General features: G+C 42.9%; 1 protein-coding gene across 2 annotated transcripts in view; it reads right to left on the bottom strand.

Moving 5' to 3' along the window:
• The window catches only part of TBC1D2B (TBC1 domain family member 2B), a gene marked incomplete at its 5' end in the record, with an annotated part of 38665 nt that extends 23142 nt beyond the window's left edge, over nt 1–15523 (bottom strand). For both annotated transcript variants that reach the window (XM_080350858.1, XM_080350857.1), the window contains 6 exons: nt 522–914; nt 1821–2047; nt 2812–2969; nt 4985–5150; nt 8606–8759; nt 15185–15523. In XM_080350858.1, coding sequence (XP_080206984.1) covers nt 522–914; nt 1821–2047; nt 2812–2969; nt 4985–5150; nt 8606–8759; nt 15185–15523 — 1437 coding nt within the window. The remainder of the gene's footprint in view (nt 1–521; nt 915–1820; nt 2048–2811; nt 2970–4984; nt 5151–8605; nt 8760–15184) is intronic.
• Between the last annotated feature and the right edge of the window lie 396 nt (nt 15524–15919).

Below are 15919 nucleotides of genomic sequence, written 5' to 3'. Positions count from 1 at the left end.
CAGCAACTCCATTAAAAACTCATCACACATTCACTGAGGTAGGTTAGAGAAAAGCAAAGCATTGATAATATCTGGAGCAGCATTAATAAAACAGGTTTTTATACACCTTCTCCTTGCCATTCCACATGCTCTTTGTTTCCTCACTTTTGATATTTAAAGAAAATTTAAAAAAAGAGAAAAAAAGAGCAAGCTTTCTGCTTGTTTTCCACCATGCCTATATTTTCCTCTTCCCTTTACTTCTTCCCGTTGCTTTGATTACTCCTCCTCCACATCAATGATTAAATGACTGAAAGCACGGAACACTGTACTATAGACGTACAGAGCAGCTCAAGATACCCAAGTCCTGTTTAGATTGCCACACAACAGTTCCAAGTGTAGTTTCCAAGCAGGGAAAACCCCAGCAGACAAGGCGCTTGGAAAACTGCTGTAGTGATCTCCCCAAACAGTGTAGCAGACCAGAGAGGAGTTTTTACAGGCAGCAGAGATTCCCCCATCCACCAAGACAGAGACATTGCTCTTACTTTCAGTCTGTCCAGTTCCTGTAGCTCCTTATTAATACAGGTGGCCGTGGAAGAATTTACTGCTCCACTTTGAGAGGATGTATTGTCCTCAGATTCGCTGAGCTGACGCGAGAGTTTCATGATCACTTCATCTTTAGCTTGAATAGTTTCCATCAGCATACCCAGCTGCTCATTGAGTTCTCCAACTTTACATTTCAGGTTCTTTACTTCCTGCTGGAGACTATCTTTTTCCAGATTTAACTTTTCAAGCTGGTTGTTGAGACCCAAAATCTGGTCATCTTTTTGGTGCAACAGCTCTAATTTGTCTTTGGGAACCCCTTCACAAAGGCGGCTTGCAAAATATTTATCATATTGGGAAGACCGGACTGTTTGCTGCAGAAGTCGCACAAGTTCCTGAGAAATTTAAAAAAATATATTGTAATGAAGCTTTTCAGTTTTATAACTTCAAAATCGAACGTCAAGCAAAAGAAAGCTTTAGAATGGGTTTTGCATGTCAATCATCAGTTTGCAAAAGATTTCATAGTGGTGTTTTAAGGAAAAAAGGAAATGTATGACATGAGTTCTGGCAGGCTGGCACCTTACAGCGACTGGCCTATAAGGATGGATTAAATACTTCACTTAGCTAAGGATCCTGCCTAGAAAAGCTACAACAGGTTTGGGAAGAGTAGCTGACAGCTGTGGCTCAGCAGTTACTTGGAAGCTAGAGAAGGGTCACTTGTAAGAAGACCTATTGTAAGAAGATAAATACAAAGAGGGCTTAGGCCAAAAAAAATTAAGAGGTGAACGTCTCGGAATGGAAAAGGGAAAGATAACTAGTCAGTCTCTTCCCTAACAGATGCAAACAAAATTAAAGGAGAAAAAAATACACACTGCTTTGCTGGAAAGGAAGTCTTTGGAATCGGCCAAATAATGAACTGACTTGTCACAAGAGAGAAAAGGAGTTTCTGTGGTCTTTGCAAGAAAGACATCAAGGTTCTGAACTAGAACTTTATTTGAAAACGCATCCATCTAACAATGCTACCATTTTCATCTTCTATTCCTCCACACTAAAAAAGGCCAAGTCTCTTTGCTGATAGACATCAAGCTAATGAATGCTGTGCTCAGGGATCTGATCTTCAACAGATGTAAAACTTGGTCCTTCTTGTTTGAGGACTTTTTGTAAACAAAGGTTCATTCAGCACCATTATTTTCTACCAACCAACCAGCTCTTCATGCAGTTAGATGGCCACAAAGGGTAAACTCACTACCACCTGCCAGATCCATTGGATTTTTGCGCACTTTGCCGGAAGGCTTAATTACCTTTTGGCTCAAAAGATCTTTCTTTAGCTTTTCCAGCTCTTCTTGCTGGCTTTGATACTTCAGCTGCAGCTCCGAGACCAGTCTGTTGCCGTTACCAGAACACCACTCAGTCGGGGAAGAGTCGCTGCTGTTCCGGTGTTTGCTCGATCCAATCATGTCTTTTAACGGGCGCCTTGTTTTGTGTGGGATGCGGCCAAAATCGAACGGAAAAGCTGAACTAGCCAGTCCTGCATAAAACAATTTCTTCTAGCTCAGTTCACTCAGTAAAAGGGTGTTTCAAAACATTCAGATTTCCTTTGAAAAATATGGTCATTAAAATTAGACTCTAAGCAGCATTTAAACAGCCCAATACAATAGCGTTAAACGGGCCTCATTTTACGAGTCGCTTCCTTTGGTGGGAAGAGTGTCCAGCTCAAAGTCTCCTGCCCTCCCAGAAAAATGATTTAGCTCATAAATTAATACTTGTGCAATAAGACAAGAAGAGAACTTTACATTACAGAATATAAAAGGTACCCCTAACTACAGCAAAGTCAACTTTGCTTCAAATAATTAACAGCTCAGAAGTGATCAGAGCAAAACCATCACTGATATCACAGCGTACTGCTCTTGTAAGAGGCATTCGGTGTAAGGTTTCACCACCATCTCTATAACCACGGGAGTGTTTTCAGGGAGAAGGATGTTTTCTAACAGATTACTCAGTTGGATGGCAGCTGAAGTGCTCTTGAGGAGCTATAAAATACTGGCAACATGCTGAAGGGACCTGGAACAGTGGACAAGGCGGCTTCAAGCTGATTCTATTTTATCTGAATGGCAGGGGATGCTAAACACATTGTAAAGAAGACATTTTTTTAAAAAATCATTTACAGAGCTCTAGATGTGGTTTACGAAGAAAATCTAAGTTTTCCCTTATTTCCTGGAGATGCCCACAGCACAGTACACTATAGTAAAGAAGGTTAAGGCGTATGCTGCCCTTCCCTCCTCCCGCTTGTACCTTTACTTCCTTCTGCCACAGGTTTTCTCTTCTCTTCCAGGGCCATCGAGTCCTCCAAGTCTTTTGGGGTTGGGTCCAGCAATTCCCACTCTTCGGTGGTATAAAATATGCTTTTGCGGTTTTCATTATTTCCTTTTCTTAAAGAGGACATTGAATTTCTGTGAAAAAGACATCAGGAGAAGTGACAAAGATGTCTCCATTTCGCATTCTTTTTATACAGGGATTTCAAGACAACCACTGCATTTGAAACAGTGCAAACCAAAACTCAGCTAAAACACAGACAAAACCAACACCAAATAAAAGCTCAAAGAAAATAAAGCATATCCTACTAAATAGCAACCCGCTATCAATAGTGTTATGCTTCAAGAACTAAATAATTATTTGGCTTTAACAGGATATTGATATCTAGGAGACCACTATGGTCTTGTGTGTGTTTTATCCTTGTTTTGTCAGTGGGGAAAAAAACAAACAAACAAAACAAAATTAAGACTTAGAAGCAGCATCTCTTTATTGATCAGTTATTGTAGCTTGGAATTTTAGGACAGCTGCCAAGCATTAAACACAACAGCATGCAGTCAACACGCATGTGTGTTATAGGTTCGTGTTCTGGATTAATGTCAAGCTTGGGCTCATCCCAGAGACCTGCTGTAGCTGAACCGCTGACGACAGACTCCTGAGCGGCTCTCCTTTCCTACGGTGGAACGTTGCCAATCGTCTGCAAGGCCATTTCAGAGGCAATGGCTAAAGTCCAGACAGATAACTCTATAGAAGAACAATACGTTTCACGAGCAGGATGAGATCACCCTACCCAGCTTCCCCCACAAGCACCATGCAGTCAGAAATGTTGAAGTCTACACTAATGTCCACAAGTATTAATGTAGCTCAGAATTGTAAAGTCTGAGTTCAACTACAGAAGGAGATTCTACATCAATCCATTTGAATCAGTTTAATATTTTAGGTATGAAGTTGGAAATATATGTAGCATCTCAGCATTTTGTAGTCTGTGTAAGACAGAGGCCCACAAAGATGCTTTCACTCACTCACCCACATTCTCTCTTCTTACTCTTCAAACCTTAAGCAGAAAGTAACCCGTATTATACACTCAAGATCATTTGATGACCCCAAGCCATCAGAAGCAGAGCTATACAGAGAGAGGCCAACTCCTGAATGTCATGCTACGATATCTGCTGCGCCAGTGCCACCACACACATTTCCCTCCATCCAAAAGGGCCTCCCAACCCACCACCCCACTCTTGCCTTTCTGCTCCGTTACAACAAAACATTAACATGGGCCAACCAGGCAGCACGGAGAACTTTCCCCTGATGCTGCCCTTCCAGCTATATTGTCCCAAAGCACATCATATGCAACTCAGGAAAAATTTAAAATAAAATAAAATTTAAAAAAGAATCGAGCAAATTTTTAAAAAGTTAGAAACACTCTTTCAAGTATATAGGAATTCACCTGACAGAAGTTGTTTCATGTTATTTTCCTTCTATTATGACTAAATTTAAGTTCTATCAAAGCAAAGTGGCTATGCAAACCCAAGAAACCACATGAGACTACCAGTTTAAACAGGACACGTAGTAACAGGATTTACATATTTCTTAATCCAGCCATAAAGAAAAAAACAAGACACACCACGATAACACTTTGTAACCCCTCAGCTCTCTCTGCTTAACAGGAAAGCTTGAAAAGGAATCTGTTTAACTCAGCACCGCTGATGAAACCTAAGAACAACGTTTTACTCGCAGCTCGAGAGGGATGTGGTCTAGTTAAGCAAAGCTACGCCTCCGCTTTGTAACTGCTTTGTGATCTTGGAGTAGACGCAGAAGATTCCACTATGTGGGCAGAGCAAAGCGTGGAAACATTTCGAAAGGAACCGTACACAGGAGAGCTGAAAACCAGTAGGGCTGCTTTCCTTAAAGCAATTAATAAAAGAGTAAACTCATTAAGCACGAGGGGTAAGATACAGGTTTGTTGTTTTTCAGAAGGGGTCTGCCACATTTTTGCTCAGGAATTCAAACTATATTGATTTTAAATCTGCGCAATGTGCTTTTTATTTTTTTAAGAAGAAAATAAAGAATGATTTCTATTGTTTTAGTTTTCATCTTTCAGCAGGAAATATCTCTGCCAGCAACTACGATAACTCCTTCTCCCACATCGCCAACTTACTTGATTTCGGTACTCCATTGCTTAAGCGAGAAATTGATGGCACTTGGATGGACTGGTGCAGGTTGGGAGGCTGCTTGTTCCCCCACCAGGTCAGTAGGAGACGTCTCCACAGCTAGAATATTTCTAGCTCTCTCTGCTGAGGCATTTTGACTGAGGGTACTCACATCTATTAAAAAAAAAAGAGAGAAGGAGAGAAAAATAGGCAAAACTTTCGATAAGTAAAATAATAGTGGCTACATAAAGTCATATACTACTGAGTCTGCTAGTAACGTAGTTAGGTTTTTATTTTAAATTGCAACATAACTTTACAAAATGTTCTGTTCAAATGAACTTTAAAAATAGTAAAGTGTTTTCCTCAGTGAACTCTCACTGCAGCCCCATACTCCTGATAACAGGGCTTATGTGATGCTCATGAAACATTTCATGAGTGACTTACAATCTCAATGGGCCGATATTGATTCACCTAGCTTAAGCAGCTATAAAGACGCAAAAATTAAAGTGGATTAATTATATTAATACACAAAACCACCTTGTGAAACAAGTTCAGGTCTATCAGAACTCAGGAATAGGGTCATAAAAATACTGTGACCCAACTTTCAGGGGGTGCTTCATTCTAAAAGTGACACGCACTGTAGAATCTGTGGTATATATGGTACCTCAGTGTTTCCGTTCACCCCTCCTCCAGCAGGAATAGGAAATGCAGAGTATGGAATACTCTATGAATAGCAAAAGCTTTATAGAGAGGCATAAGGTGGCCTTCTACAAAACCCCTGAACAGGCGAGTTAAAAACAAGCCCAAATGTAATTTTCAGACTCTTCTCTGTATCATTCACAAAGTACTGAAGTGGATCAAAACATTTTGAGAACATGCTCAGACTTGTTTCAGCAGTTACATTGGTAAGTAACACACTGGATGGGTTTCTGACTTAAATTATTCCCTGCTGGAAGGGAAAAACCCTGAGAAATCACGGTACCCTGTTTTATCACTGGTGAGCCTTTCAGTCTTTGTTCGGAGGTTTACTTGGCAGCAGCAGTGAGACCATCTTTAAGCAAGCTGCAGCCTCCAATTACTCAGCAGATGGTTACGTTATTTAGCCCATACTGAAGATCAGAAGTACAAAGACAAAACATTTTGTGATAGCAAATATAAAAGATCATTGAGGCTACAAATCCCTCAAGCCCTTGAAAATGGTATCTGAAACAGAAGTATATCATCTTTCTAATGTAAGTAGAAACTACATTGCCTTATTTTATGAATAGTGCTGATAGAAACTTCTTCGGTGCCTTATCAGACAAACTAAATTCCAGATTCTTCTGGACCCTGGCTGTTTGAGATGAACAAAATTCAGCCATGATACATCAGATAAAAACTAATTTTTTTCATCAGATTCACTGTCTAAAAGAGGAAAACCAACACACTGTCTAAAAGGGGAAAGATAACAGAATAGGTTTCAACTAAAAAAAAATAGAAACACCTCCTCCTCCAAAAAAAAAAACAACCCTGCACCAAAAACTTACAGGGACCCAAAACCAGGCTGGAATGCTAACATTCTGCTTTCATACTTAGAGCTTGTTTCATCTTCTAGCTGCAGGATTTGCCAGGACTAGGTTGTACCTGATGCCCTGCTAGCACCAGCCAGCTGATGGTCAGAGGTCTGCACTGCACAGCAGATACAGCTCAGCAACGCGGTTTAACTGCAGGCTGGCCCTGCAAGGGACGGGGCTGCTCAGCCCATGTGTTTTATCTTGATGTATCTTGCTCTGGGTTCAATAACAGTAATAAAAAAATAAATAAATCACGTCAGCTTGCTGATCCAGCACACCCCTAGCAATTGACAGAGACAGGAAAACGTCAGATCGATGGTCTAAAGTGACTGGATTACGACTGCTAGGTCTGATGCAACACAGGAGTGAGGGAACAGTATCTACACAGACCGCACAGACAGCAGGTTCACTTCACGTTGTACCTGAGCTCTGGGGGAAGCAGCAGAAACAAGAACAGACAGAGATCTGGGGCCAAGCTGCTTATTATAGTTGACCTGATCCAACACTTTGCTGCCAAAAGAGGGCAGCCCTGCCTACTGCTTTCCTCTGCCTTCCCATTCTTGGCCACTATGCCTTGTTCCCTCGCTTCCACCAGCTCTGGAAACCACCTGATTGCATAGTAAATATATTCCACTCATCAGTCCAGCAGGAAAATAAAATTGAAACAAACCAAACCAAACACACACACAACCACACACATCCTTTTTGGGTTTTTTTGCTAACTTTTGAACTCAACCAACTCAGTACTGGGTCAGATAGACACCACAAAACGCAAAAAGGTAGACTACACAGCAGGGAATAAGAGGCTAAAAACGGAAAGGCAAAGCTTTGAAAGAGCAAAATCCTTTTCCCCTTTCCAGCACCTTCAAGCTGTTAGATCTTTGCACAACACCACACTTATTCTTGCAGCATATGGTTTGAGAACCTGCTAAGCAGATCCTCTGCTGCCAGAAAGGTGGTCTCAAAACACCCGTTTGCCTTCCCGACAATTCTGGTGGGTTAATCCCGGCACTCAGCTGTCCCTGCAGTAAATCCCTTTGGGAAGCTACATTGGGCAAAAACTAATGTGAAGAAAGAGGTTTCGTGCCAGTCGCAGTCTCTGCATCAGCATAAGGAGATGTGAGACCAGCAGCGGTGCCAGACCAAGGCACAGAGCTGCACATTTCTCCACGTAGCAACTCGCTGCCGGGCTGCTGCAGCCCAAACACGGAGCTGAGCCCTGCGGAGGCACACGCTCCCAGGCAGCTGCGGTGAGCGAGCGGCCACCAGCAGATCCATCTCAAACGAAAGCAGTGAACTGGGTTAGAGGCCGATTCTGCAGCTCGGGATCTGTGCTGGGGGCAGGGAGGAGGATGGCTTCACATTTCTGGTTACACAGTATGAACCAGAAGTCAACCAAATACGCAATCTGCTGATGAAATATGTCTCACCACAAGGCTCTGTTTAAACCCAAGAGAGCTTTACTAACATGTCTAATTTGGCACAGAACAGGATTTTACTCAGCCTTATTTACGGATAACAGAAACCAGGAAGGAATCCACTTCTGTAATGACATGGCAATATAACAATTCAGAAGTGCCTGAGCAACGTAGTAAAAAACACAGAATAACTTTGTATAATACACTGATACATTTTTATAACTGGCCCTAGTCTAAAAATCACATTTTGCCTGGCTGAAGGTGTTACAGAAACTGAGTTTCCCTTATGTATCATCAGTGCAAACTCTCTTTCCAGTTTTAAAAGGCAGAATATTTTTATCACAGTCAGATAGCTCCACCAGACCACACTTCTTCAGGGACAAAGTACAGTCATTCAGAATACAAAATATAGAATCATAGAATAATTTTGGTTGGAAGAGACCCTCAAGATCATCAAGGCGGACTGTTATATACCTGTTCCCATTAAAAACTGGGGTTCACATCTCAGGATATGCAAAGTTTACACAGTGTCACCTGATAACAAGATGCAAAAAAATAAACCTCATAAGACTGTTCTCTATCCCAGCGCCATGCGCCTTGAACTCGCTAACAGCGACTAGAAACACGTGATCTGTTTTCACTCAAATATTCAACCTACCAGGATTGTCTTTGGCAACGAGACCTTTGGAAAAGTCACTCGGTGTAGGGGAGGTCCGGCTGTCCCTTTTTGCCGCGTCAAGGTTGTTGCAATATTCCCACCTCTTCTGCTGGAGCTCCTGGAGCCAGTACGTCATATCCTGACGGGTCGCAGCCTGCAACACAAACCCCAAGGATCACTGCGTGTCTGCAGTGCATGAATACAGTCATTCCAAACGCAACTCAAAAAGCCCAATATGGATAATTAGCCGACAAGCAAGGTATCGCCACCCAAAAGCAATACGATTTAAAAGAAATAACCACCTGTGTCCTCAGTGCATCCTGTGCACATTTACACATTCCTGACCTTCACGCCAAATCCATTTTCCATTAGAAGTAGTCATATGCATTTTTTTTCTCACATTTTACACTTAAATATTAGAAAACATGGCAGCATCTTTTATTTCACACACAAAGAGTTGTTGAGATATATAACTGTGGATCTGTATTATGGGAAACGAAGTCCCATATACATTCAGGAAGACTCTCATTTTCTTTTCTACTTCCTTGATTACCATCAGAAACCAACAAATTAACAACGCATTGTAATGCCTCCTACTTTAATGACTCAATCTACATACTGTATTGCTTGATGATCCCATTAGCTAACCATCTTCTATAGAAAGGTTGTATTTAAAACAAACCAACCTACGTGAATATTTAATCTACAAACCTACAGTCATTAACATGAGCATGCAATAAGTGAGCAAGAATTCAAACATCTTCAAGCTTCAGAATCACAGCGGCACAAGTCATTTCAAGCATGGCAAATGACAATCTACAGTAATCAACAGGGAACTAAGTGATAGTAACTGACATTGCTCTTGGAAAAGTCATTTTTATGACAGCACTCAGCCACCAGTGCAGAACAAGCACCTGGCACTAGAACATGGTGTGTCTGGGAACCAAAGGGTGACACTTAGAATAGACGCTCACCTACACCCTTTGGCACTTACCTCTTGGCCAGTCTTTTCCCTCCCTCCTCCCAAAGCGCTTGGTGCCATTACCAACTAAAAACTCTCATCACTTGGGCAAATGACTGTGTCTGCTCTTTACAGACAACTTAACTTCAAAGAGCTTCGTGCTCTGTTTATCACACCTGCAGAGGGTACCTGGGCAGGGCATGGCTGTAAAAGAGTGAAGAGCAACCAGAAATACACATTTCCTTATGAAGGAGCTGCAGTAATTGCCGTACAAAGCACATAAACAGCACGCAGACTTGTCTTCGTTTTTGTGATGAGAACACTTTTTATCTACTCAAGCTGATGATCCATTTCCCATCACGTTTTGACCCTAAGAGCAGCTAATTACAAGACAGAGCATAAGCAATACAGCAAACAAGAACCGATGCTTCCCCAGGGTGCTCCCTCTGGCTCAGCAATCTTCATGTTTAACAATCAGAGAGGGATTTTATTTTACAATTCGGCTTTTTGTACCCACATGAACTTTCACATCCACAACACCCTACGACAAACACCTCCCAAGCACTGTGCGAGGAAATGAGCCAGAAAACAGGCAATTACTCCCAGAGCTGCTGCTCCAGTTCCAATCTGTACATCATACACAGAAGACATAACATACATATATCAAGTAAACATTCAAAAATCAAATCAATTAGTGAAATAAACCAAAGAGTGGTCAAAGAGGACACTGCAGGTTCACTTTTCTCGGTTGGTAAAGATATGAAAGAAAGACCTTTCTAATCTGAAAAGGAAATCAGTTTCATATATTTACTCTCCTCTTCTCACAGGAAACTGGAGAAAAACACTTCCCTCATAAAATAGACATGGGAAAATAATAGTTTAGAAGTGTCTGTGAGGTTCCTCGGAAAGTGTCGAAGAACTGGACACTGGGAAACGTCAATCCACACAGCTATGACAGGCAGTTTTGGAATGAGCACAGCAGCAGGCTTGAAGTCTGCACACTTCAGCCACTTTTTGCAAAGAGTAAATGTCCCCCCTTTCTATTTCTAGCGCAAAAGTATTTCCTTTGGAGTTCATCCAGTGGCAAGTCTTCATTTCTGGTAAATGTGAGAGCCTACCTTCCCTTTAGCTAGACTTGCCCATGTAAAGCAGTGCTTCACTGTGCTCCAGCAGGAGCCACCAAGACTTCAAAGAGTTTCCCCTAGCACGGGGTGCAGGACTTACATGGTTCTCTTTGCTACCACAACACAGCTCATGAGGCAACCTCAGTTATACCTACAATTAAATTCTGTCCATGACCAGTTCAACTTAATGAGCCTTTTTCACAATTTGTCCCATTATCCTTTCCTCAAAAGTCTTTAAAAAACCATTGACTGGTTTTATTGGAGTTGCTCCTGCTTGTTGCTTTTAAATTCCCAGTTGCACTTGTTCGCTGCTGAGCAGCACATCCGCATCCTCACTTTACACGTGATGTCGTTGTTACGCATAGGGCCAGTTTGTAGTTCTGATCCTTCAGCGTAAGAGTAAAGCAAAGCAGTACAAGTTTCTCACTCCCCTATTTTAAGTAGTTTTCCCAAGAACTGCTCAGCACCCTGCTGCTGCACCCGCCCATTACTTTGCCTTCTTCCCTTCCCATACACAGCCTTGCTTCTCTTTTCCGCTCCCTTTGAACAGTTTCTGCTGAGTTTCTGTAGGCATCTTAATTATTTAATTTACAAGCAAAAGAGTATCCTGAGAATCTGCTGAGTTTTGTTTAAACAAAATTAATCTTTGAGGCTTGTTGTTTGAAATTGGCTTTTTTTCTAAAACCACACCTAGAATATTTTAAGGCTCCCTCTTTCCCTCCTCCTAAACAAAAGACAAAATGGAAAACACTTTCTTAACTCACTTGACCTGTCAAAGAAAAGAACATTTCCATGCTTGCTCCATTTCTCATGACTTCTCTTAAGTCTTTGGCCAGTGCTCACCATGAGAGACAGAACATTTTACTACGTACAGCACCAATTATATTTCACACAAAAAATCTTATTTGTACTAAACTATTGCATGGCTCTGCAGCAAGAAAGAACTTTAGCCAGTCACGTTTTAACTGAGGCATTTCCGCGAGAAGAAAAGCCACCATAAATGCCATCTGAACCAGTGCAAGATAAGGTATTATTATTGCAAACTTACAGGCAACAATAGCAACAAACGACATTGTAAGTGGAGAGACTCAGTCCCACATGTTTTTCAATATAAACGATGGAAAAATATTGTTTACTTAAAACCATGCCCCGATACTGTCCCGCTAAGGATGCTGCAGGAACCGCCACCTTCCAATGCACACATCACACAAACACAAGAATCATTTGGGGAAAACAAGCACCCCCTGGCGTACTCTACCTGGCCCCAGTGCTGGAACACGGATGCCAATAGCAAACGCTTTCAGGAAGAGTCCAAGGAAATGCAACAAGCAGATGTGCCATTTGGAGGAAACTCACGAAAATTCTTGCCACAATCCTTTTCTGAACACAAACTCTCCCTCAAGCTTTTTTGTAAAAGGCAACATCACTAGAAAGTTTGCATTTCTGCAGATTTGTTAATCCTGCTGCGCTCAAACGGCAAATTTGGAGCCAGACGGCTTTTTCTGGAGGGTAACTTGATTTTTACTTAAAGCGTTGTAACCACCAACCAATAAAATTAAAAGAAGAATAACAACAAAAATAGGATCAGCTCAGAAAACAAATCACCTTCGCTGTCGAGCTTCCCTCCAAGTTGAGTCGGGCTCTAACGGTGTTAGGAGGTCCTAAGGCACTTAAGCTCAAGCACCCCATTATTAATCACTGCCACATCCTTACGAGATTAGTGACAAATTAGAGTAGAAGCTCCTAATAATTCTGATTTCGGCAAGTTCAGTGTCCAGTAATTTCAAGGATCTGGGCTCCCAAATCCAATATCCCAGAAGAGGTGTTTTCTTTAAGGAAACTGTGCGATTTCTGTTCCACTCCCAATTCACCACTATTCACAAACATAATCTATTCAGTCCAGTTTGCTCTGTTCTTTACCCGAAGTGATGGTACCTGTTGCATATTTTAAATCAAAAATCTTTTTACACACACTTAGCTTCTTCTAACGTACTTTAACTGTTGGAAATATACAGAAAAGCCACAATCATGCAAGTGTGAGGTTGGTTATCTACATTTCTAAATTACGAACAATTTGCTTTATTTACTGTAAAGGCTACAGTATATCTTTTTCCTGGAATTGTTATTGAACTGAGAAATAAACCCCAAGTATGTCACGCAGTCCTCTGCTACCATTAAATGACACAGACTGAGCAGCCCAGATGATGAAATCATTACATTAACAAAAAACTGAGGCATTATGAAGAAATAATGCATTCCTCAACAGCACCATCATTCCAATCTGGAATTCTAATTGCTTATTTCTCATTGCTCTCCTCAGCTTATAATGCTGAATAGGAAAGAGTAGATCATGGGATCTGGAAATTTTGACCAGGCTGCAAATTGAGGAAAACAAGGCATGTGAGTTACAGTGTGAAGGCTGCATTTGACTTGACTTTATTCCTCGTGCTCTGTGTGTAATGTTTTCTTGATAGACTAAATCACATTTGATTTCAGCAGATGCTGGGTCAGTCAGTGTGTGTGTGGGGGGGTTAGTTGCATTTTTTTGTTATTTGGTTGGGGCTTTTTAGTGTTGATTTGGTTTGGTTATGGTTTTTTTGTGGGGGTTGTTGTGTTTTGTTTTGTGTTTTTTTGTTTTGTTTTTGCTTTTGGTTTTTAATTTAACATTTTTAATTCAATCTTCATTCTATTTCTACTTAATCCAGCTGAAAGATGTTTTAAAGGCCTTAAAGCACTATCACGTTGGGTAGAAGGAAATGAAATCCAGCTGCAAAAGCCTTATGCCTTGGTGAGTCACACAGAAGGCCAGCGGGTCCTGCAATATCCCTTAAGATTGTCACTAATCCTTTATTTGTTATACAAACACCTCTAATGTAGCAGCACTTTTACGGACGCTGTAGGGCAAGCATCGGAACAATAGGAGAGGTAGAAAATAGTTATTTTTTTTCTGCTTATAACAGCGATGACCTTGACTTCCTTAACTGGCACCTTTTCTCAACCCCCATAAGCGAAGCATTAAGATAACTCCAGTCCATGCAGGTTCTTTCCCAGAGAGTGTAGGAATAAAATGAATACAAGACATATGGGCAGAACAGTAACACCACAGACTAAGATACCAAAAAAAACCCCATGACAAGGAAACCCCCTGTTCATTATGCTTGTGCATTGGTATTAAGTATCTTCATGACTGCAGAAAACACCCGAGGCTGCTGCTAGAGCACTGTTTGACACACTAGTAACTTACTACACAAGTGGTATATACTATTTCCCAACAAAGGCTGTCGTATTGAAAAAAGAATCCTCAAAACCAAACACAGATTATGGATTTTCCTGGAGATTCCCACATTAAAATAATCACTAGATACTAATTAAAAACAAACCTCAAACTATCAAAAAAATCAAAGCTCACACCAAGTGTGCAGTTTTAATTTCTGTAACGGAAAAACTCAGGCTAAAAGGGCAGATTCTTGGAAAGTAAAAAAAACCTTATTACAGCTATACAAAACAACCCATACTTTTTACACTCAACTGCACGCAAGACTATTGATTATACTGCTTCTCTTTAACCACATATACTTAAAATCACCATCATCCTAGTTTTCCAGTTAAACAACTTGCTTATTTAGCAACGTATGTTAACGATTCTTTGTCTTAACAAACATTTATACTTATCAAACCAGAACATTGATGAGCTTTATTTATACAATCATGTTCTAGAACCTCAGCATTTATTACTGCTCAAAACTCCGCTGTTAAGTAAGTGCATAAGAAAGATCTTTTCCGATATTCAATAAGAAGTTTATTTTACTTTAGTAACTTCAATGATTGTACTTAATATTTAATATTTAATATCTTGCTAAAGAACATAGTTCACATGACAACTCACACTCAATGCACAACAACACTCCTTGTGGGAAATAGGTGCCTTAATAGCAATAAAAAATAATGGATAGTCTATTGAGTGGAAATAGTTCCCTTGGGTTTTTTTTCCCGGCCGTGACAATGAAAGCAAGATATGCAAACCAAACATTTACCTCTCGGCCCACGAAAGCCCGAGTCCCTGCACAGACAATGTGATAAGCAGCCTCTGCTCCTATTAGGAAACAATTCTCCTCCCTCCTCTTCCTTCCTCCCAGAGCAGACCAGATGAAGACTTCTGCACACACCAGCTTTTCACCATAAACACCCCAAAAGTGAAACCCAACCGCTCCCTCCCAGCTTCCAACCCCACAAGTCACCGCATCTCCTTGGAAATCCTGTTCGCACAGAAGCTACTCGGTCCTGCTGCAGCGGGAACAATGTTCGTCCCCTCAGAAAAGCACTTTTAAAACGACACGGGGCGGGGGAGGGAAGCGGACCGCTAGGGATAGCCTCGTATCTACTCTAGGTTTGCGCGGTAACGCTTTTTGACTTAAAAAAAGATACTGGAAAGGCAGCGGAGGGCGGCCCGGCTTCGGGGGCGCTCTGGGGAGGGGGCCGGGCCCCCGGGCCTACCTTGAGCACGGCCACGGCCCCGCCGGGACTGTGCACCTCGAACGCGGCGGCCTCGTCCCCCGCGGCGGCGGCGCCGGCCTCGGGCTGGTGGTAGCTGAAGCAGGCGGAGGCGATGTCGAGGTGCCCCAGGGGCAGCGCCTCCTGCGGCCCCTTGAAGTAGTAGAGGTAGCAGCGGCGCGGGTCGAACACGAACCAGCGGCTGCGGAAGCCGCGCAGGGGGCCCTTGCCCGACAGCTTCTGCAGGTACCCGCAGAGCTTGGGGGGGGCGGGCTGCTCCCCCGCCGAGCCGCCGCCGGCCCCCGCCGCGCCCTCCTCCCCCTCCGCGCCCGCCGCCGGCATCGCCTCGCCCCGCAGCCGACGCCGCCGAGCCCGCCGCGCAGGACCCGCCTCGGCCCGCGCCGCCTCACGGGACTTGTAGTGCGGCCGCCGCGGCCCGGCCCGGCCCCTCCCGCCGCCGGGCCTCGAACCCCTGCCCCGAGCACGGCTGGAGGGCCGGGCCCGAACCGCCCCCGCTGCCCCCTCCGCGGGGCCGTGCCTCGGGAACTCGGCACACGCCGCTGACGTGGAAAGGGACCCACCGGGGACACCTCGGGCCGCTGCGGCGTCCGGGCTGCGCTGCTGCTTGTGTGACCGCATCTAAAAGCATTTTCCGAATCGTGGCCTACGCCACAATCAGACTAAAACCCTCCTCGTGTTCATGTGCAGGCTCCTGTTCCGAACCGCATCTCTGCCGCA

Source organism: Nesoenas mayeri, assembly GCF_963082525.1.
Source record: "Nesoenas mayeri genome assembly, chromosome: 11".
NCBI classification, from domain to species: Eukaryota; Metazoa; Chordata; class Aves; order Columbiformes; family Columbidae; genus Nesoenas; species Nesoenas mayeri.
The sequence above is the reverse complement of the archived record's forward strand: the minus strand, read 5'-3'. Positions and strand labels throughout refer to the sequence as shown.